Raw genomic sequence first — 23171 nt, 5'->3', positions numbered from 1 at the left:
TTCATAACATCTACAGTTGACAAACATGCAAAATAACTAATTATCCAATCAAAGGCCTTAGTAGAAATATGCAAATTAAAAATGATCTACTTTGATTTACTTATTGGCTATGAAATCCAGCAACAATCTTCCCTTTTCCCCACTCCTTAGAATAGCTGCCACTAATTCCTTTCTAGAGGATTGGTGGCATTAATCATACCTTAGCTCTCCCTTGTTGGCATCCAGACATTCCTGGTTCAGCCTGTGAAAATTAATGTTACAGTTCCAGGTACTAAAAATGCCCAACCATCTTCTTCACCATATAACATCTTGGCAAGGCACCTATCAACCATGCACAGTTTGGGCAGTGACCCATGAGCAACATAATGGCCTTACTGAAGAATTAACTATACATCCTGTGTCTACCATTTAAATGAGGATATTAATGGAAATATAATATTTCAGGAGGCATTCTTTTTCTCTCCTGTCCAAGTTACCAGCATGTATAGTACTAGGAAGAGTAGAAGAAGGTGACAACAGCAACATAACATGAAACCTCCCTAGAGCTAAAAGCACACTAAGTGAAATCCAAACTCTAGTGGGCCAAAGAACTGACTCTCATTGAGGTTTCATTTGTGGCTGTGAGCAACCTTCATACTAAGAGGATCATAAATTAGGGAATAATTTCTATGCAATGAAGGTTCAACAATTTTCACTAGCATGCTATTAAAATTTCCATCTTTTCTAAGGGCTGTGCATGTGTTTCATTATTAAATTTGGTATCAGCTGTTAAGAAATAACCAAATAAAATTAATAAAACTCAAATATTTCCTTTTCACTATACCCACTTCCAAAGTTACAAAGGATTTTTAATGTTTATTTTTCCACCAGTCTTTAAGCAAAGTAAAACAAACAGAAAATCAAAACATAACTGTAATATTACACAAGATATTTCATTTTCCTTCAGTAACTTAGTCTGTTCCAAAGTATTTCTGTCCAAAATGTGTAGGTGCAACAGGATGAACTTCAGTAGTTAAAATTGTGATCTCTGGAAATTCTTGAATGATTGATTTGGCACCTTCAAAAAATAAAAAAAAAATTGTTAGGGCAGGAATTTTGGGTAGGGCTAGTTGGAATTCAGGAATTTTATAGTTATTGTCACTAAATCTAATATTGACAGAAGATAGAGAGCAATGGCCTTTTGATTCCTAGTCAGATGTGGCTTATCTCTTCATTTATGTAATATCTGATATTTAAAATATGATAGTAGACACAATATGACCTTGCCCTCTCACTAATACATCTTTAGGATCAAATGGTTTATATCCAAGATTTGAAAAAGAGTTATTCAGTTATAGTAACTGTTCCCCTGAAGAGTTTTTTGTTCATTTTTTATTTTTTGGTACACAGGATTGAACCCAGGGGTGCTTAACCACTGAGCAACATCCCCAGCCCTCTTTAAATATTTTATCTACAGACAAGATCTTGCTGAGTTGCTGAGGCTGGCTTTGAACTCACAATCCTCCTACCTCAGCCTCCCAAGCTGCTGGGATTACAGGCGTGTGCCATAGTGATCAGTTGTTTTATTTTAAAGGTGGCTGGCATAGAGTGATTACAGTCCTTTCTAAAAAGAGGATCACACATAAAATGAAGGTTTCCCAACTGAGAAAACAAGTACTTGTGAAACAAGTACAAAGACTTCTTTGTGTGTCAGAGCAAGACAGTTTTCTTTTTTTTCTTTTTTTTTTTTTTTTAGAAGTAATGACTTAAGCTTTGGAGAAAGGGGATAGGCAGGGAATTAAAATTGGTTGGAACCTAGTCAATCTAAATTGGTATGGCAAACCTGTCACAGAATGGGACTTTTTCAGCTATAATGCAACAGAATAGTACGCCTATTCTAATAAATACTATTGGAACAAAAGAGAATACCTTTCTATTTGCAAAGGTGCATTTTACTGAATTATCTCAATGTTGTCAATGCCACCAGTGTTACATATAATAATGATCAAGCAAATCACCCTCCATCACCATCAATGTTTAAATTACAGGTAATTTTTGGTTACAAAACAACAAAGTAATCAAAAAGGCCACAATTTTTATACAATAGCCTACAGAAAAGTAGCTTTCCTAACCAGTTACCCTGTAGCTTCTCTATGGTTGGTTGAGACATAGAACATTTAGAAATAAGGAAACACCTGGACTAGAGGAGCCTTCTATTTCTCTTTCTTTTCAATTATGAAGCAAATACAAATTCATTGTAGAACACTTCAAAAGTTCCTCAAATAACTTGAAAATAAAATGAAAGTCACTCAGAATCTCTCCATCATAAAATAACCACTACTGATAGTGTGCATTTACTTTTAAACCAAAATTGAAATATTATTATGTATCTGCCTAGCCTCTAATGCTGAGAAAAGATTTATTAGGTATTATGTTAAATTAAAGTCTGAATTTGGTAGTTAAAATATTCATAATTTGTATTGGTCATCTCTAAATTTGGTGATAACATTCCATGGTATTCTAATGCTATTACTGATTATACTTTTTTTTTTTTACATTTACTGCCTATATTTTTTATGTCATTAAATATTTTATAAAAACATGATTTGATATTTCTATATTATATTCTCTGAGTATGTATTATTTGTTTATCCATTTCCTTGTTAGTCATTTATATATTTTGAAAATTTTTCCTAGTAAGTAAACTTATAATGCATATCCTAGAAACTAAATTCCTATGTGTATTTATGACTATTTTCTTAGAACACATTACCATTTGTCCTAGATTGTATGGTGAAAAAGCTAAAGTCTTAAACTAGGCACATCTCTCACAGGAAATGAAGAACAGAGTTTTCTCATCACACCCCTTGAATAGAAGTCTAACTTTTAAAACTTCTGCTCTTTTCTACACACTGCAAAACTTACTTCAATAAGGGCAGAGGACGAGATATAAGGGCAGAGGACGAGATATAAGGGCAGAGGACGAGATAGAATCTCAAATTTCTTGTGTCTTAAAGCTGTTCTCAGTCTCCAATGGGGAGCCAGAGGAAACAAGGACCTTTCAGCCATCTGCAGGCTCTACCCAATCAGGGCCACAAGGAAAATAACTGAAATTCTTTTGCATGTCGTTAGTTCATACTTCTCCATATGAATTTGAACATCAGAATGGTGTAAAATAAGTTGGGCATGGTGGTGGGTGCCTGGAGCCCCACACCTCAGGAAGAACACTTGTGCCTAGTCAACATAGTGAGACTCCATCTCAAAAAATGGTTGTAAAATATTATCACTAAGCTCAGAGATGACAGACAAAAATTACAACTACCAAAATTAGATTGAAATTTAATATGGAGGAAACTAAACTTTCTCTCAGAATGAGAGGCAAGAAAGATGCACACATATCCATCTCATGATTACATGAGAACTCCAGTTACTACCTCTTGCTGAACTTACCATGAGGAGTAGAGAAGAGACTGAGTAGGATAATAACACTGGGTTGAACTCCATGTTCTATGAGAACTTTTACAGCTTCAATCACAGTATTTCCCGTACCTGAAATCAAAAGACAACAAAATATATTAGCAACATTAACTTTTAAAAAAATGTTTTTGAAGTAAGAGCAATATAGCAATCTAATATATGAGATCACTAGGCAAAGATTCATTTAAAGGTGCTTATTCTTTATCAGTGTTATTTTCAATAACGGACATGACACATAAAATTCTTAAATACCTAAAATCCCTAAATTCATTTAGTACTTGAATTACCAAATCTAACATATGCCCACTCACCTGCATGAAAGACCATGTAAAGAGAACAGAATAACAGAAAAAGATATTACCTCCTAGAGAAAAAAAAATCACTGCTGTATTAATTAGGCTAGAGAGGAAACATGTTTCAATATACTATCTGATCTATATATTTTGCCTCATTAGGTCATTATTCAATGCGTTTATTTCAAGACAGAAGCTCTTTACAACTAATAAAGTTTGACTAATGTACATTTCCTTATTGCACAATGAAAATTCCCTAGTGAACTTCCCAGAGCAACTACAAATCGAACTGAGAAAAATATACATTTAGAATCTATTTGAGCTTTTTGTATCAGGGTACCTAGGAGAGAAACACTAAGGTGAAATTTAAATCCTCACAAAAGCTTACAAATTAAATTCAAGCCACTCACTGAGAATTGGATACATCAGAAGGACTTTTCTCCGATAGATGTCTGGAGGGAACTTGGCATAATATACTTTGGCTCTTTGTGTCTCCTCATCGCTCTGAATCAGGATCTTTCCAATTCGTATGGATCGACAACAGTCTCGTAAACCTTGTTCCATTGCCTCACCTTGAAGAAAGAAAGAAATAAAAACAAGGAAAAGGAAAAAATATTTGGGGAGAGGGTCAAAGTCCAAGAATAGGCTAAAGCAGAGTATATGAGCTATTTTTGAGTGTGAATTCCTTTAAGGAAGTGTTTGACAAAATAGTCATTCTCTTATAATCTTTGAGATTTTAGGCCATATCAGAATTCTACCAGTACTATTTTTTTTTCTTAAAATTAACTGTTTTCATTTAAATTTAAGAGGAAACTTTATATCACTAGTGGAAACATAAAACCAGTTTCTTGCCGGGCACAGTGGTGCACACCTATGATCCCAGCAGGTCGGGAGGCTGAAACAGGAAGATCCTGAGTTCAAAGCCAGCCTCAGCAAAAAGAACTCATGAGACCTTGTCTCCAAATAAAATGCAAAATAGGGCTAAGGATGTAGCTCAGTGGGCGAGTGCCCAAGTTTAATCCCTGGTACCAAAAAAAAAAAAAAACAGTTTCTTCCTAAGATATACATGAAAATCAACAGGTGGCTATTAAGGCTAAAAGCAATTTTGTTGGAGATGAGGATACAGTGGATGCTTAGCATTTGGAAACCCTGGGTTCAATCCTCAGCACATGCACACACACCAAAAAAACCCCAACAATTCTGTCCATATCACCTTAAATTATCTGGTGCTCTTTAGGGGTTCAAGCATCATACTTATGCCTTTAGGGAAGGAGTTGGATTGAAACAAAAGAAACTGTATCCATTGTCTTCACCCATTAAAAAAGATGAATAATATTGTCCTGAGAATGATAACATTGCTTAAGAGATACCTTCTTTACAAAGGGAGCTTCACATGCCTATTTTACTGAAGGTATTCAATTGTTCACAAACTCAACTTTACAGCCAGAGAAAAGTCGATCTTTTTTTTCTTTGGGCACTGGGTTTTGAACTCAGAGGCACTCAAACACTGAGTCACATCCTCAGCCCTATTTTGTATTTTATTTAGAGACAGGGTCTCATGATCTTGCTGCCTCATCCTCCAAGCCGCTGGGATTACAGGAGGGTGCAGTGGAGCACCCAGCAGCAAAGTCAATTTTTATGTTAAAAAAAATCCATATGTGGGCTGGGATTGTGGTTCAGCAGTAGAGCGCTCGCCTAGCATGGGTGGGACCCGGGTTTGATCCTCAGCACCACAAAAAAAAAAATAAAGGCATTGTGTTGTGTCCATCTACACCTAAAAAATAAACATTTAAAAAAAATCCATCTGTGCCAGGCAGGGTGGTCCATGCCTGTAATCCTAGTGGCTTAGGAGAATGAGATAGGAGGATTGTAAGTGTGAAGCCAGCCCAAGCAACTTAGGAAGGCCCTAAACAACTTAGTGAGATCCTGTCTTGAAAAACAAAAATGGTTGGGGAAGTAGCTCAGTGGTAAAGGGCCCCTGGGTTAAATCCCAAGTACCTCCCCCCCCCCCCGCAAAAAAAAATTCAACTGTTTTCAACACAAGCAAGTGGGACTTCTACCACTTTTGCCAAAAAAAAAGAAAGAAAAAGAAAAAAGAAAAGAAAATTAATTTTGTGCAAAAAATTATGCTTGCTGAATGGAAAAAAATCCCACATAACAGATATAGGTTCTAGTTATAGGCATGCAATTTTGCTGTGCAAAGGTTGGTTTAGAGAGACTCAGACACAATACAACCAGCAAATGGGAATCCTAGAGCTAATGATGGTTGCTTTTGTCTACACAGTCACATAGCCATCAATATAAAATTTTTAAAAAATACTAAATAAGTCCCGCTCTTAGCAGAGTAGTACTGTTCCCTGCAACAGAAAACTGAACAAATATTTTCTCTGGCCAGGTATTCAAGTTGTTCAAGCCTAAATTTATGTCACATTCCTTCAGTCTTTAAACTGCCCTGTTCTCCTCAAGACAGCAGCATCACATCGTCCTGTCCTCCCATCCTCCCCTGAATCATTTTGAAAGCTGGTTTGTCCATGGGAGCAGGCCACTTGAGAAGATGTTCTGCAGTTAAAGTCAGCCAAACTTAGCAGGACATAGGTCACGACTTCAAGACAGCAGGAAAATAGACAACACAAGTGGTAAGATTTAAGGGAAGGCAGGCCACAATTATGACAGACAAACTCACATGTCTCCTGGAAAACAGCAGCCATTTCTATGCATGCAAGAGATAAAATCACATACATGCAAACCTACCACTTCTCATTATGCTGACCCCACAATTTCCCTTCTCAAATTTCACTCCTTCATACTTGTACCCTGTTGGGATATAAAACCAAAGAATTTATCTTTCATCAATGGAAAAACCTACTTATTCTATAAAAGTACCTATGGTTTAAAGCAGATGGGTACAAAGAAATCCTTATCCAGACCCATTGTATAATGCCTTAAGTTCCCTGTGAAAGTAATGAGTCATGATTTTTCATAGTTATTTCTTAATTCCTCATATAAAACCTGTGGTGATAATTGGGAGAGGCAGACTTCATCAAATGGGAATAGAACTTATTATAGCATGATATTCACATACACGTTCCTCAAATTGAATTCAAAGAAGAATCACTACACTCTGAGAATACTATGTACCCCATCGATTCAAACTGGGATCCCACTGAGAGCCATGGCAGAAGGCTCCTTATTCCATCTCTTTTTATGAGCCTCCATTCTGCCTTAAAAGCAGAAGAGGCTGGAGTAGTTATCAAGCTACTCAACCCTTGGTCTGCTCCTGAATTTATGTCAATTATGATGCAATAAGCTCAACCCCCAATTTTCCATAAAGTCAACCCTTCAAATAGAACAGTTTTCTATTATCTATTATAGAACCAAAGTGTAATTTCAAATCCTGAAAAAAGGATCTTTGGCTATTTCTTATTAGAACAAGGTAATTTCTCCAATTCTCATCATTTTTCTTTTTTTCTTTTTTGCTTCTCATCTTTTTTTAAACCTGGAGTTTCAATGCCAAACCAGCTTCCCCATTTGTTAACACCAGCAGCTTCTCAACAGAGGTGAAGATAAGCTGCCAGCAATTCCTAAATCTGGTCCCAATGACCCATCATCAGAGGCAATCATGTATGCTGAAGAATATTTATTAACCTTTTATTTGAATTGACAAGCAAACCACTAACAAAAAGTCACCTACAAAAATTTCTTTACTAAATGTCTTGGAGTTCTTTAAAGATGTTTAAAAGAACAATTCCACCTAGACGTCTCATTTTGCATACTGATTTTACTCAAACTGCTTGCCTTCCATTTTCCCACAATCTAGCTCAAAATTTTTATGAGGAAAATTTGAGAGTAATGGTCTGGTTACCTGTTGGCGTGGTCACCATGCATTCTTTATATGGCAGCTGATTCAATCCCTCTTCCACAACAAGTCTGATCTAGAGAGTCAAAGGAAGAATAAGTTGAAAGAACCTGCTGAGAATCTCCTGCTGACAGTAGGCAGAGTCAGTAGCACACTAGGCAAGGATTTAGTTTTTATGTAGATAGGAAGGGTGCCCCCATGATGTATTAGAGGCAGAATAGGTCTAAATGCCAGGCTGCTTGCTGCTAGGTATTTAACCTCCAATGGGCACATGACTGCCACCAAAGGGCTCCAATATGCCTTCTGATTCTTAATCAATCAGTCCAGGCCCTGAGAGATGCAAAACTCCAGTAAGTGACAAGAGTCATGACAGTCACCCTGGTTACTTTAGAAACAGTGCCCACTGGAACCTTCTCTGCCTCGTTCAGTACTTTTCAAACTGTTAAGCTGGATCATTTTTAAACAAAGGTTCACCATAATGGAAATAATGCCTTAAAGTTCTTGTGAGTTTGAAATAAATGAGTGGATAGGCTGATTCCGTCTGCTGAGTCTGAAGGAGGATCCAATAGAATGTCTTGGGGGTTTCTCAGATATTGAAAAGGCTTACAAGAATCATAATGTGTGATACAGAGGAAAACTAAACCAGGCATGCTATTCCCATGATCAACCAAAGCCTATTATAACAAAGGCAGAGTTGAGCCTACAAAGCACATTTTCTCCAATCAATATTACATTACTGATTAAGAATCAGGAACAGCAGGGTGAAGCATCAGGCTCCATGCTCTGTTATCACAACATAACACCCTGCTGCCATTAAAATGATCAATTCTAAACGACCCAGCACTTTGTCAGCCTGCAGAATCAGAGAGAGGGTCCAAAAACTTCATGAACACTGTGCACATGTTCACACTCACCTCTAGCCACCACTTTTTGTGGAGATTTATGATTCTTATGAGCACATTACAGAGGATTCTTTGAAGAAGACCTTAGACCACCTCCTCCTAGTAACACTAGTCTAAAGAGTCCTGTCTCCTGCCCCATCCCCTGCCACCCTGGGATAGAAATTAGTGTGTACGAATCTTACATAAAATCAGAAGAAGGGTGACTAAAATATAAAGAGTCTGGGAGTATATCTCAGCAGTAGATTGTATGCTTAGCATATGCAAGTCCCTGTCAATACCCAGCACCCCAACATAAATAAATAAAATATTAAAAACTCCAGGATCTGAGGGCCAGGGAAGTCAACCCTTACAAATGCAGGACAGACTTAATGTCCACTATAAGGAGATGATATATTAGAAATCCTGAACTATAGAATCCTAAACAGCTACAGTCCCCACCACAATCACATCAGACCCTCCCCCACCACATATGGGATCCTTCAAAGCCAAGTGCAAAGAACAGAGGTCCAAATCACCATCCCCCCCCCCCAGGTGAATTATGTCATAGGTTCTTATTATCTCATTTGGTTAGAATGTAATACCTGTTATTTCAGGAAAGCACTTTATAATAACCATGAACTTAATTCCTACTTCCTATACAAAAGTGCATGTGTGCCTGGTATGGTGATGCATGCCTTTAGTTCCACCTACTTGGAAGGCTGAGATAGGAGGACTGCTTGAGCCCAGGAGTTTGAAGCCAGCCTGGGCTACAGAGCAAGGTCCTCTCTCAAAAAGAAAAAAAAAAAAGGAAGAAAAGAAAAAAGAGCCCAAGGAAAACAGAAAAAAAGAGGAATAATTTCTATCAGTGAACATGAAGATCACTCTTCTCTCCAAGTGGCCATTAAAACACAATTTTCTTCCTTCTTGAATCTATTCTTTTGGTTAGATAAAACCAAAAGCAAAAACAAAAACAAAAAACATGACCTATTGCCCCAGAAATGTCACCCACATTTATCTTGGTTCTATCCAAGGGTTATTACTGCCCTTGAAAGCACAAATAATTTTATGTAGAATTAGTTTCTAAACCAAGAATATTTAAAACCAAAAGCAAAATAGGAACTATCTACATTCTTTTGGAATAAACTCTCTAGGGAAAATCTAAGTGAAAAGTTTCATGTTTTATCCCCCTCGCATTTCCATTAATAATCTACTTTCTTCTATTTGATTATAACTGCAAGGTTACTAAGCCACATTTCTTTCTTTCCCAAACTACAAACTGACAACAGTATTAAGATTGTGAACTCCACAAGATCAGAAGCTATGTATATATTCCTGGTTGCTATATTTCCTCCCTCCCAACACAACCTAGCACAGTGTCTGATTCACATGAGTCCAGCATATATTCATGAATGATGACGATTAATAACTAGAGAGGAAAAGGGTCAACTTCATTCCAAACACTGAGTACACTGATATATATACATACAAATAGAAAACAGTGGTTACTTTCAAAACTAAACAATTTGACCCGAGATCCTTCCTGATGACTCGAGCTAAACAGAATTGGGCTTGGCCAAACCTTAATAAGACGACCCCGAGGAAAGTGAAGAGAGTTCAACTTAGTATATCACATGTGAGGATAGTAAAGAACAGAGGCAAAATAAACACAGCCCTGCTCCCATGTAAACTACAAAAGAATGTATTAGTTTTTGTGTGTTAGATGGACATCACTCACTAGTTCTCTTTACATCTTTGGTTTTCCTCAAATATACTTTACTTCATTGATCTAAGATGAGGCAATTAAGAGTTGCTGAGCACCAAATTACCAAATTCCATCTGAGAGGCAGTAGTACCTGAGTACCTGAATAGGGAATGAGTTCATGGGCAATGCTTTGAGGTGAAAGGGACTGAGGCAGAACTTTAATGCAACAGTGGGAAAAACACTTCAGAAGCCTAGCAAGATGATGGTTACCTCTTCCAATCTATCTCACCCCCAGAATGCTCAGAACAAAAAGCCCCCTAGCCTACCATGAGTATATCACTAGGTTCAACAATGAAATGAAAATGGAAAGCCTCCACCTACCAAACGATCCGCAGAAAACATGAAGTCCCCTCTACTGGCTGTCCTAAAAAAAATAGTACAAGTTTTAGTCTAAATTAGAGCTTTAAGGTAAAATATTTGCTTAATACATATAGTTATATTGATATTAAGACCTATTACATTCTAAAAGCTTAAATGCTTATGCATACAAACTATTACTAAAGCAAGATATTTTTTACTAGTATACTGACACCAAAATGGGATGACTTGAAAAATATTATTGAAAATGCTTATTTGATATCAACATAAAAGATATGAATTGAAAAGATCATGCAGTCCCCCACTGAACTACCCAAATACATATTATTCAATCAGGAGATGAACAAAGTTCCTTCTAGAACATGGCAACAAGACCAAAGCTTAAACAAGGAAATTTTGCAGTAAGAAAACCAAGTTCTCCCAATGCTCCCCCTTAAGTCACCTTGATCTATGCCCTATATTATTGAGATAAGTGACCTATCCACTTTATCTCTAATCCATTTTGGAAGTATAATGGTATAGACAAATAAATCTATTTTTGCCACCTCTTTCAAGAATGTGTAACCCAATTTCCAAGGCCTTTTTCTCAGATAATTTTTAACAAGTTTTTCATACACAAGATCTTTCTGCCATTTTTATATACATTCCCTTTATATCCTGAGACACTCAAGTACTAATAAACCAGGATTGCATGTACCCACAAGCTGTTTACTATCCAAAAAGGGAATGATTGATATTCTTTCCATGTGTAAAAATCTATTAATATTCCTCCACATTCTTCCATGTAAGTTCTGAATGCACTGATTTATACCTTAAGTGTCTAAAAATCCCTACCGGCCTATCTAAAGCATACCTAAAATTTTCCCCAACACAACATCAAAAATGGTATACTGCAAGCACATATTATCTCAGTATATCATTAATCACCATTTTTTTTCAAGCTGCATTCACTTTTTCTGATGTAGGAAAGCAATGAAATATCACTGATACAAATGGTATTAGGTTTAGAATAGCCACAATTATATCACATTACAGATATTAACTCTCTAAAATATGGACTGTAATTGAGCAATAGCAAGAATATAGATCTGTGTTCTTTATGTACAAATATTCCCCAAATTCAAAAAACTCTACACACACACACACACACACACACACACACACACCCCTATACATACAGAGAACCCATTTAAAACAGACACCATTTTGTGTGCTGTGGCTTTCAAATGAGACTACTCACCAGCACCTTTCATTTCTATAATTAATCTTCACAACATGCTTGTCAAGGAAGGAAAAAGCAGTAAACTGTATAAAAAATACTGAAGCCTACTGTTCTGTGAGACCTATACAAACTTGTCTAGGCAGCCTGAATTGAGTTTTTCAAAAGGGAAGAAAAATCTGGATTTGCCTTAATGAAATATGCTGTGCTATATCTTTAGAACACACTTAAATTGTATTATGTTTCTTAAGTTACACATCTACATATTACACAGAAAAGTTATACTAGCTTAAGTGATCAGATCTGCCCAAATTTGTTATTTTATTTTGGAATCAGACACTTTAACATCTTTCAGATCATCTAAAAAAATAAGCCTCACCTGATAACTTTTGTATGATGGTATACATCATGAAACCTAATATGAACTGTTATACCTCCTGACAATTATTTGGCCTACAAGTAAACCATTCATTGCTCCAAGTTACCCCACTACAAACAGTAATTACTAATCTTCCTCCTGTCCTTTCAAAGGCAGACTTCAGACTCATACTGTTTACTTTAAATTAATTTTGAGATTCAAGCTTGAATAAAATAAGGTAATTATTTTAAAAAAATCATAGTAGCATTTGATATCACATTTAATCCTTAACATTGTTGAGACTAGAGTATCATAAAGCAGATATTGACTTGTTGGATCAATCAACCTGCACATATTTTCTGAGACCCTGCTTTAGGTTCAACACTGGGTAAAATTATTTGTTAGTGAAGATGTTTTAATGTAAACCAGACCCTCATTCTTATTCATTCCATACACTTTGTTTTAAATCATAATTATTTTGTCTTAAAACCATTTAAAACAAATCCCTCCTACTGGAAACAAAGCTTTGGAAAACAACAATCATTTTCTATCTGATAAGAGTGCCCCTCAAAGATCTAATGCAAAATCATCACAAAGCAAAAGCACACAGAAACACATCCCTGGAAAAATTCTAAAATATATATCTAAATAATCAAATATTGCATATTTAAACAATCATATTCAAGCATTCATATTTCAATGCATGGAAATCTAATTAATATTAAACTGAGCATCTTTTAAACTGTGCAAACCCCAGACAGGTTTAACAATGGAGACTTAATCATACCTGAAAATACACTTTTCTTGACACCTCCCCCAACACAAATATGTCACAAACCTTAAGCAACAAGATAAAAGCCCAAAGCAGACATTTTAAAAAATGAACTTTGCATAGAAACAATCAAAGAACAAGATTCATACTGGAAACCAAATCCTCATTTTAATGTGGACTGGATAAATCTGCATCTTCCCTGCTTGTTATGTAAGACTGTCTATAAAGCACTTTAAAATATCCAGAGAGAATACAGCAATCGTGTGTATTTTAAAACATATATATCTCATAGCAAATATAAACCAAGATGAAACCTCTTAACAGTTTGAACAACCTTTCCTTTAAAAGGCTGGATATTTATGTATCATCCATAAGATACAGAAATATGGAAGGAATTTTTATAACATTAAAAAAATTAAGACTTCAAGTAAAGAGCCTCTTCCTTTTTCTTAATAAGCTCACTACTACCACTACCACTACCACATCATTACCACCGGATGGGCTCTCTAGACTGTTGGAGGACATCTTTTCCTGGGATGATTATCAATTTGATTCTTGTAACAGAAACTTCAATTTAATCACTCTACTCTGGTTTTTCTATCTACTCAGAATAAACCTGACAAATCTCCCACCATTTTTTTCACAAAAATCAATAACAACATATGTGTGTATGTACACACATGTGTATATATACATTGTGTATAAATATATTTACATCACAAATTCCCAACAACTTAATTATAAAGCTTTTTGAAAGTCCATGAGTTATAGGAGGTACCTAACATCACACTTTACATTACCCCATTCTTTCTCAGAGCCTCCATTTATTAAAAAAGTTTCTTTGGAGTCAAGTATTAAGCACTTCTGGTGCACTATCTTATTTAATCCTCACACACCCTTAAGGGATAGATTCTATTATTACTACCACTTTAGCAAGGGGAGCAGTGAGGCTTATAGAAGTGAAGTATCTCAAGGCTCTTCCTTGCCGGAAGCTCTCGGATTCCAAGTCCCTGAGTAAATCCCTTATTTATATTTTGCTTTAATAAAAGAAAGTTTACTAAAAGGTGGCCAATTCTTAAGATATTTCTCTCCCTGAGAATCAAATTGGCATGCATATACAATGCAAACAATGAAATAAAGAGCCTTTCAAGCAATAAAACATAATCAAAATGTTCCTTCTGAAGAGGGAGAAGTTTTTATAATATGGCTTGTAAAGTTTATGTAATAAGCACATCGCATATAAGAATTTATTCTTTCCAAAAGTGATTCAAGCAAAATCTTCTGACTCATTACAATTTAATTTTATCAAATCCTCGCAGCACTGCATTAGGTGTTATTTCAAGTATAAACGTATCACCCTTTCTCCAGAAAGATCATACACAAGGATTGTCTGCAGCATTTGGGGCAGGGGAAGCTGGAGTTGGGCACTTAGCAAATAAAAATACAGGATGCCCAATTAAATCTGTTTCATAAAGCCCATGCAATATTTAAGTTCCACTTATATGAAAGAGTTATTCATTATTTATTTGAATTCAATTTAACTAGGCTTGCTGTATTTTATCTGGCAACTTAATTTGAGGAGGAAGAATTAAATGGAATTTAAAAGTAAAAATATTAAAATAAGAATATGAGTTTTCACTCTAACATGTTTTTATTTGTTAAGTAACAGGTTAAAGGGAAATGAAACATTAAATCTTTTTTGGCAGGTTTAAATCAAAATTATGTAAGTTAATGTTTAGTGAAAGATATGAAGACATAGCTTTACCCCCCTGCTATTATATAATCACTAAAATAAAGAATAGCCCAAACATGTGCCATGGTATGCAAGTGATTTATAAATGTTTTTACTCCTCCTTCCTTCACTTTCACACACACACACACACAAAAAAAAAAAAAAAAAAAAAAACAAGAAGTACTCAGAACAAACCTAACTCAATGTGAAAATTTAAATAAAAAGTCATTTTAGGGGCTGGGGTTTTGGCTCAGTGGTGGAACATGTGCCTAGCATGTGTGAGGTACCGGGTTTCATCCTCAGCACCACTTACAAATAAATAAATAAAACAAAGGTATCGTGTCCATCTACAACTAAAAAACATATTTTAAATCATGACAACGTTCTTAGTCTTGCCCCCCCACACACAAACAACAACACAACAATAGTAGTCCTACTGGATTAACTTTCATCCAAGCAATCTGTGGAAGCCATACCAAACCTCTCCTAGGACAAATCTACAGAGCTTTTACTACCTTCCAGGTGCAAGCCATCAAGGCCAAGATATTTAGAACTTTCTTAATAAGCTCATAAAACAGTGCCACTAATGATTTATTTGCACCTCAAAGCAGCATTCAATGTAAACATTCAAGATCAGATAGAAAAGCAAGAGAAATCATCATTACCTCTTATTATGATTGCTATGTTAATGCCTCTGTACCAGGCCAGATCCTATTTCTGCCTCCTCAGTGACCAGTCTAGTTGGTGAGACATTACTATAATAGGCCCAATAATAGTTGTCTGTCTGTATGACTTAAAGATGTGATTTCCTCCATATTGCACTAAAAGCCAGTTAGAAAATTTGCCTGGGAAACACATGAAAACCAAAGACATGTCTATGTTTTAAACAATTTGCAGGTCAGGTTTTTTCTTTGGTGAACATTTTGGTTTTGTACAAATTTAAGGAAAAAGTTCTGATATTCCTCCAGTCTTGGGATAATGCCAGGCTAGACTCTCCAGGCTGATTTGGTTTAGTGTGTGGAATCCTTGGACCACTCTGTACCCAAATCTGAAGCCAGGCAAATCACACAGGGGACACTGGCTATTCTCCCAGAACATGGGGTCAGATTCCACCTGAGACTATTCAAACAACCTCTAAGGATGAAGACCATCTACTCATATTAAAAAAAAAAAAAACACTCCACAGGCAATACTGATACAATGTTTTGGTTAAGAATATTATATCGCTTTGATGACTCAAATCACATTAGGCTGCACTCACATTAGAGTAGCATAGGAGAAGCCAGGTGTGGTGGCACACGCCTGTGATCCCAGAAGCTCTGGAGGCTAAGGCAGGAGTTCAAAGCTAGTCTCAGCAACTTAGCAAGGCACTTAGCAACTTAGCAAGGCACTTAGCAACTCAGCAAGGCACTTAGCAACTCAGCAAGACCCTGTCTGAATAAAACATATTTTTTAAAAGGCTGGTGATGTGGCTCAGTGGTTAAGAACCCCTGGGTTCAATCCCCAGTAACAACAACAACAACAAAAAGGAGTTGCAAAAATGTTCATCTATCCCGAGGTTAATTGTCTCCTCTCCAGGTGACTAAAAACATTTATAAGGCTGAATGCACTCCTTCTTTAGTGCTATTTCATGGACTAAAATACTCTCAAGGTTGCTCAACTCTCATCCAAGCAACTTGTAGAGGACATATGAAAGCCCCTCCTAGGACAAGTATATACATAGGATATATTCAACAGCTCACAAAACAGCTTTATTATAATTTTCCAGGAAACAAAAGAAAACAAAAAACTGGGCAAGGAAGGTGAAATTTTAAATATACTGCACTGCTTTAAATATGATGCCATGAACTATCTTCAAGGGAAAAAGCACAGTACACTCAGACTGTACTGATTTAGTATATAAAGGAGGCAAGAAGGGAAGGAGATGTGGTTTAAACCATGTCAACAACAACAAGAAGAAAAACTCCAACAATAAAAACACAAGGAAATGAAGGAGTCATTTCTTTTACCTAGTTCACCAGTGACCCATGTATGTATGGCTGAGTAAATTATCTGCTCATTTGGTGTTTGGACTGCTGCACTCTCACAGAGAAAATAATTTCTGTGAAATTTAATAATATGGCCAACATATTATGTTTCAAATATCACACTTCAAAACAAAAAGTCATTTTAAATCATTACAATGTTCTCAATTTTGTTTATATATATATATATATATATATATATATACATACATATATATATATATATATATATATATATATATACACATACACACACACACACACACACACACACACACACACACAGTCCTGCTGGATCAATTTGTTTCACATGCCAAAGTCAACTCATAAAGCAATCCCTTCACTAGATGGATACTGAAGATCAGGAACAATAAAAAAACACAACATGAACTCCAACGATTTCTATTATCAGAGGGCTCCATAGTGCACACATATGCTGTTCACATGCCTGAACAGGGCATGACAATCAACGGCAACTTCCATAACCAGACCCACATAAATATAGCTTTTCTTATCATAAGCACCCCCTCAGCCTGATACAGAAGCTGAAACAGGTCTTGTTTATGTGAGGGATGACAATTTTTTGAAGAAAAGGGACAGAGGAGAAATCCTCTGTTAACAGATTCAGTTAACAAAAACAAATCTAAAAACACTGTCCCCAGTCTAAATAAGCCTCGGCTTATCAAAAATTATAGTGGGTCTTTCTGCACTGCATCAAAGTACAATAACATTTATCTAGGAATCTCAGTAATTTTCAAAAGAAGAATGTGAGTTCTATCAGCAGTTGAATTCCTTTTACTGCCTTGTTAGTTTTTGTTTTTTGTTTTGGTGCTAGGGATCAAATTCAGGGCAAAGTATAATAACATTTATCTAGGAATCTCAGTAATTTTCAAAAGAAGAATGTGAGTTCTATCAGCAGTTGAATTCCTTTTACTGCCTTGTTAGTTTTTGTTTTTTGTTTTGGTGCTAGGGATCAAATTCAGGGCCTTGCATGTGCTAGGCAAGTGCTCTGCCACTGAGCTATACTCCCAGCCCCCTTTTATTGTTTTAATAAGAAAAGTACACAAATCCAAATTTGAAGGCTTGGAATGCCTTAAATGTACACAGCTCCTCACAAATAATAACAAATGTTCATGGACAGTATCTTATTTTAGCCTGCCCAGAGCTCCATGAGGTAGTACCCAAAATCTTAATTTACAAATGAAAATATGTTGAAGCACAGAGATGCTAAAACATCTTGCAGGATCCTCTGAATCCTGCTGTCTCCTTCCAAACTCAGAAAAAGATTCTACTTACACCCAGATTTACTATCTAACCCAGGCTTTTGTAATAAAGTACAATCAGGTGAGCTGGAGATGCAGCTCAGCAGTAGAGCATTTGCCTAGCAAGTAAGAGGCCCAGAGTTCTATCCTCAGCAGAAGGGGGGTGGGGGGAGGGAGGGGGAGAGAGTGAACACAAAAGATAAAAAAAAACCTTGAAATATATTCAGGTATGTACAGATATTGTCATATGTAAATGCTGAATGTCATGCTCTTTCCCAGCTCAATAGTAATGGTTCTTGACCTTTACATTACTATGATTCTCTGAAATGTAATGAAATCTAAGGATCCTCACCTTATTAAAAAAGGCACATAAGCAACTGCTCATAGTAGCAGTTTTCAGAATAGCAGAAGAATGAAGACCACCCAAATGTCCATCAAATGTTAAATGAATAAGCAAACTACAGTATATAATACAATGGAATATCCTTCAGATATAAAAAGAAATGATAAACTGATAGAACATGGCTGATCCCTGAAAATATTATGCTAAAAGAAAACAGTCACAGAAGAATCACATATAGTATGATTCCTTTTGTGTTCTATGTGTATAGGATCAAACCCGGGCTTCACACATGCTAGGCAAGAGCCGTAGCACTGAGTTACATTCTTAGCCTTTTTCATTTTTTAATTCTGAGACAGAGTCTGGCTAAGTTACCCAGGCCAGTCACAATCTTGTGATCCTCCTGCCTCAGCCATCAGAGCAGCTGATATTACAGGTATGTGTCACCATGCCCAGAAGAGATTCTTTTATTTGAAATGTTCTGAATAGGACGTACTGCATGATCTTTTTTCATAAGTGGAATCTAAAAAATATTGATCTTGTAGAAATTGACAATAGAATGGTGGTTACCAGAGGCTAGGAAAAATAGGATGGGAGAAGGGATAAGAAAAAAATTGATCAATGTAAGTTAGATAGGACCAAGAATCTCTGGTATACTATTACTGCACTGTAGGGTGACCATAAATAACAGTAATATACTGTACATTTCAAAAAGCTAGAATAAAGGGTTTCAAAAGTTTTTGCCATAAAGAAATGACAAATGTTTGGATATATAGATATATTTAATCTGATTGAAACATCATGTAGTATGTATGTGTATTAAACATTATATGGCACCCCATTAATGTGTAATGTTTATGTTATGTATCAGTTAAGAACAAATTTAAAAAGAAATGTATAGAAGAGGCAAAGCAGATACAGAGTAGATCAGTAATTGTCTAGAGCTTGGGGAGGGATTAAAGGGAAATGGAAAGTGGGTATGAAGTTTCTTTTTGGAGTGATGAAAATGTTCAAAAACTAATTGCAGAATATGATGATACACAGCCATGAACATAGTTAAAACCATTAAACTATGCACTTCAAATGCTTAAATTGTATGGTGAATGAGTTATGTCTCAATAAATATATTGTTTTTAAAGCAACCATTAAAAATGCACATATAAATAAAATATTCCAGCCAGTTTCTTAGGATTGACTAAATCCCTGAAATTCATCCACAGGTGAAGTGGGACACAAGACCCAATGTTAGTTAACTCCTGTTCTACAGAAACAAGAATTTTCATCCTATTTTCTTTGTGTCACATATGTTTTAATTTAGCAAAGCATTTAAGATCACTACTTAATCTATTAGGTCACATAATACAGAAGTTTTTACCATTGATTCATTATAAACAGTTACTAGGATAGTTTAATATAATTTTAAGAGCTAGAAAAATCTTTAGTAATTGAGTATCTGTTTCTCGCAAGACATGGTTGGAACTCAAAAACAAAAAATTTTGCCCTCAAGGGGCTTAAAACCTCATAGGCAGGAAAAGATCAATGCACAAGTAACAATATGCAAAACAGAAGGCCAATGGTGCATTAAAAAGGCCAAGGGAGATAGGCCAGAATGAATGATTAAAAGGAAAGCTTCCTGGCAGAGACAAAGGTGGATGGAAGTGGGTTTGACCTTGAAAAACAGGTAAGATCTGAACATGTATGGAGGGGATATAGGGAATTCCAGAAGAAAACAGATGCAGAGATGTTTCATAATAGTTCCTAGAAACTATGTGGGGGGTGTGTGGGGGGGATTAAAGTCAAGCCAAGGATCCTGGACTTTATTTGGTAGGCATTGAGAAGCCAAAGAAGGCTACTGAGTAGGGCAGTTACCAAATCAAAGCTGTACGTTAAGAATAGATAGCCTTGAGGCTGTAGCTCAGTAGTAGAGTGCTTGCCTAGCATGCGTGAGGCACTGGGTTCCATCCTCAGCACCACATAAAAATTTTTTAAGATATTGGGCCCACCTATAACTAAAAAGTAAATATTAAAAAAATTTTAAAAAGAATAGTAGCCTTATGGTATCCTGACATACAGTAGATTTTAAAAAGACTAAGGCATTCCCCCACCACCGAAAAGATAGTGTTCTGACATGCTGTAGCTACTCATTTAATGTGCTACTAATTGGAGTCTGGTGTGACAGCAAGCATGCATCTGTAGTTCCAGCTATTTAGAAGACTGAGGCCCAGGAGCTGGAGGCAACCCTGGGCAACATAGCAAGACTCAAAAGAAAAAAAAAAAGGAAGAGGAAAAGTGCTGTTAATAAAGAAATCAGCTGTAGTTCATTATGGTGCATTATTACCTTTGAAAAAACCCATATACAACATGGGTTTGTAAAATTTCAAATAGCATTTTAGAATTATATTCTGGCTACATTGGTTTGTGGGATTAGGAGGGGTTAAAGGCTTCTTTAGGTCCCTTTGATCTGTTAACTATGTTGTGAAAGTTTATAATAAAACTAACTTGATAAGAGCTGGATGATAAGCTTTCATGTGATCAGATAAATCTGAATTCCAAGACCTAAAACAAAATGACATATTTGCCGTAACAAAAACTGAAGGGTCTGAAAGCTAATGGAGTACAATAGAATTTCCGAGAAATTGTTTTACTTCTATTCATGAGCCTGAGTTATTTGGTGTTGATGCATAACTATAGGTAGTAACCATTTATTGATTATAAATTTATCACGTGGACAGTCACTGGGCAGATAACTTAGGGGCGTTCACTGCCTGGAAAGGTTGAGATTCGTCATCCCTGAGAAAAACAAAGAGGCCGGAAGAGACCTGAGGCTACTTGAAAGGTCACTACATAAAGCAGGTTGAACGCGGGAACTAGGAAAGGGCTGGAGGAATGTGTCACCTCGTGTACAGGCACACACTACACACTCCAAAGAAAAGGCCCTGTCCTACTCTCCTAAAACCAGTTGTGCCAAGTTCAAGAACACTATCCCTTCCCAGTTTTACTTCCAAACCCCGCCCACCCCGTGTGGACCTTCCACCTCCCTTTCCCTTCCGCTCTGGGCTTACTTGTCCCGGATGATGGTTTGCAGTTCCCGGATCTGATCGTTCATAGGCAGTAGTTTAAGCTGCGCCCCAATCTGCCTGGAGAGTTCGCAATCCCCTAGGAGGGAGTCGCCCTGAGGTGTGTCTCCACTGTCACTGTTGCACTCAGAGTTAAGGTTGGCGCTGCCGCAGACCTGAGAAGCCTGCTCAGCCGGCACGCTAGAATGGGCGTGCCCGGTGAGGAGAGTCAGCTTGGCCACAGAAGCGCTATTTCCCTCGGCATGATCCGGGTTCTGGTCGCTAGGTCGCAACGGCTCCGGGCATGGGGTTGATGCAGAGTTTACTTGCTGGTTGTGACAGGGCATGGAGTCCGGACGCTGTAACTCCGTGGCCATACACCGAGCCCCGGGCTGTCCCCGCTAGTACGGAACTCTAAGAACAAAGGAGAGCGGGGAGAAGGGGCAGAGGCCCGGTGCTCTCCCAGTCGTCCCCCACCTTCTGGAAATCCCTAACCCTGCCTGCCCTCTCACCTCTAGGCCACTAACAGTTTCCTTTCACCAGCTTTGCCTCACTCCTGCCCACACCGGACGTACTGCTCACGTAGACACCCTATTGGCCTCTCTCCCTGCCACTCTAAAGCAGGCTGCTTGTTAACTCTTTTGAGTCAACTATGCTGCGTGGATTCCAGCACATAGCCTGCAAAGGCTGCTTTGCCAGGAACGCCTGGTTTCTGGGTCTTCCAGGGGCTTATAGGTCTTCCACATTTGGGGTAATGGGTACAGCCAGGAGAAGTGGGGATCAGATCGCCCACTTAAGGCACATGTTTTCAGACTTTTTGTCTAGGCAGAGAAAATATACTTCATTAAAGGCATCTTCAGAATAGTTTGTCTTTGTAACTAAAGGAGGAAGTAAAAAAAACACCTGGCATGCTGATGAAGGGCCTGTTCCCTATTAGACTGTTGAACAAGCTGCAGCTTCATAAGTGTGCTTGACTGCTAAAGCTTTTCTTACCTGGATTGGTTGGGCCCTTCATTGCACACGTTACCATGGGGATTCTGATGCCATTTCAGATCCACTACCAATTTGTTTCTTTTAAATACGTGAAAAGATGCTTTTTTTCTTAAGTGTGTGGACTCACTACTTTTCAAAACTCGGTGTATATGAGAACAAATGTAGAGCTTGTTAAAATGCAGGTTCTCATGACCCACCTTTGAGATTTTGATTCAGAAGATTTGAAATGGGAACCAAGAATTTTTGTTCTTAACAACTCAGTGATTGTGATTTTTTAAAATGGTAGTCTTTGAGAGCACATTATACGCTGCTTTTGTTAAGATCTACAATTTGAAAGTCAGAAATGTGCTAATTCTGCCAAAAAATTATTGGACAACATTTGACAAGCCCTTTCCATTCTCTGGGCATGACTTTCCCCATCTATAAAGTGAGAAGCACTATTTGGCCCCTGAATGTCCTTCCACTTTTGACATTCTGTAATTCTATTTTGCCTTTCAAAAAGTCAATTCTTAAAATTCCTCCTTCCACAGAGGAACATGACCACATGTGAAGAGATTTAGAGAAGTATGAGTAATAGTAGAAACATCCTGTTCTTTAACAGGACTTGAGCCTTGATCTGGCTCTGTGTTTTTCATTTTCTGTGTGTTAATTTGTTGTTTTGGTATTGTTATTAGTGCTATTTCCTCCTTCAATATCTTTTTTGTACCTCACCCTCCAGGTCTGTATACTATTAACTTGTAACTATAGTGTAGACTTTAAATTTGATTGGATGATAAGAATTACAACCTAGAACTGTAATCCTGATTTGTAAGATTGTACATCTATTAACCTAGTACATAATACAAAGGA

General features: G+C 37.0%; 1 protein-coding gene across 1 annotated transcript; it reads right to left on the bottom strand.

Moving 5' to 3' along the window:
• Positions 1-472: 472 nt before the first annotated feature.
• Positions 473-21882, bottom strand: Uprt (uracil phosphoribosyltransferase homolog). Its single transcript, XM_026405584.2, has 7 exons — positions 21336-21882; positions 10570-10612; positions 7612-7681; positions 6501-6563; positions 4160-4321; positions 3430-3528; positions 473-1057 (listed from the first exon to the last, which is right to left on the bottom strand). Exons 1-7 carry the CDS (start codon positions 21704-21706, stop codon positions 951-953), a joined length of 915 nt encoding a protein of 304 aa, XP_026261369.1. The 5' UTR covers positions 21707-21882; the 3' UTR covers positions 473-950.
• Positions 21883-23171: the final 1289 nt, after the last annotated feature.

This window comes from Urocitellus parryii, chromosome X (assembly GCF_045843805.1).
Source record: "Urocitellus parryii isolate mUroPar1 chromosome X, mUroPar1.hap1, whole genome shotgun sequence".
Taxonomy (NCBI): domain Eukaryota; kingdom Metazoa; phylum Chordata; class Mammalia; order Rodentia; family Sciuridae; genus Urocitellus; species Urocitellus parryii.
Note: the sequence above shows the minus strand (reverse complement) of the source record. Positions and strands in the feature narration are given on the sequence as shown.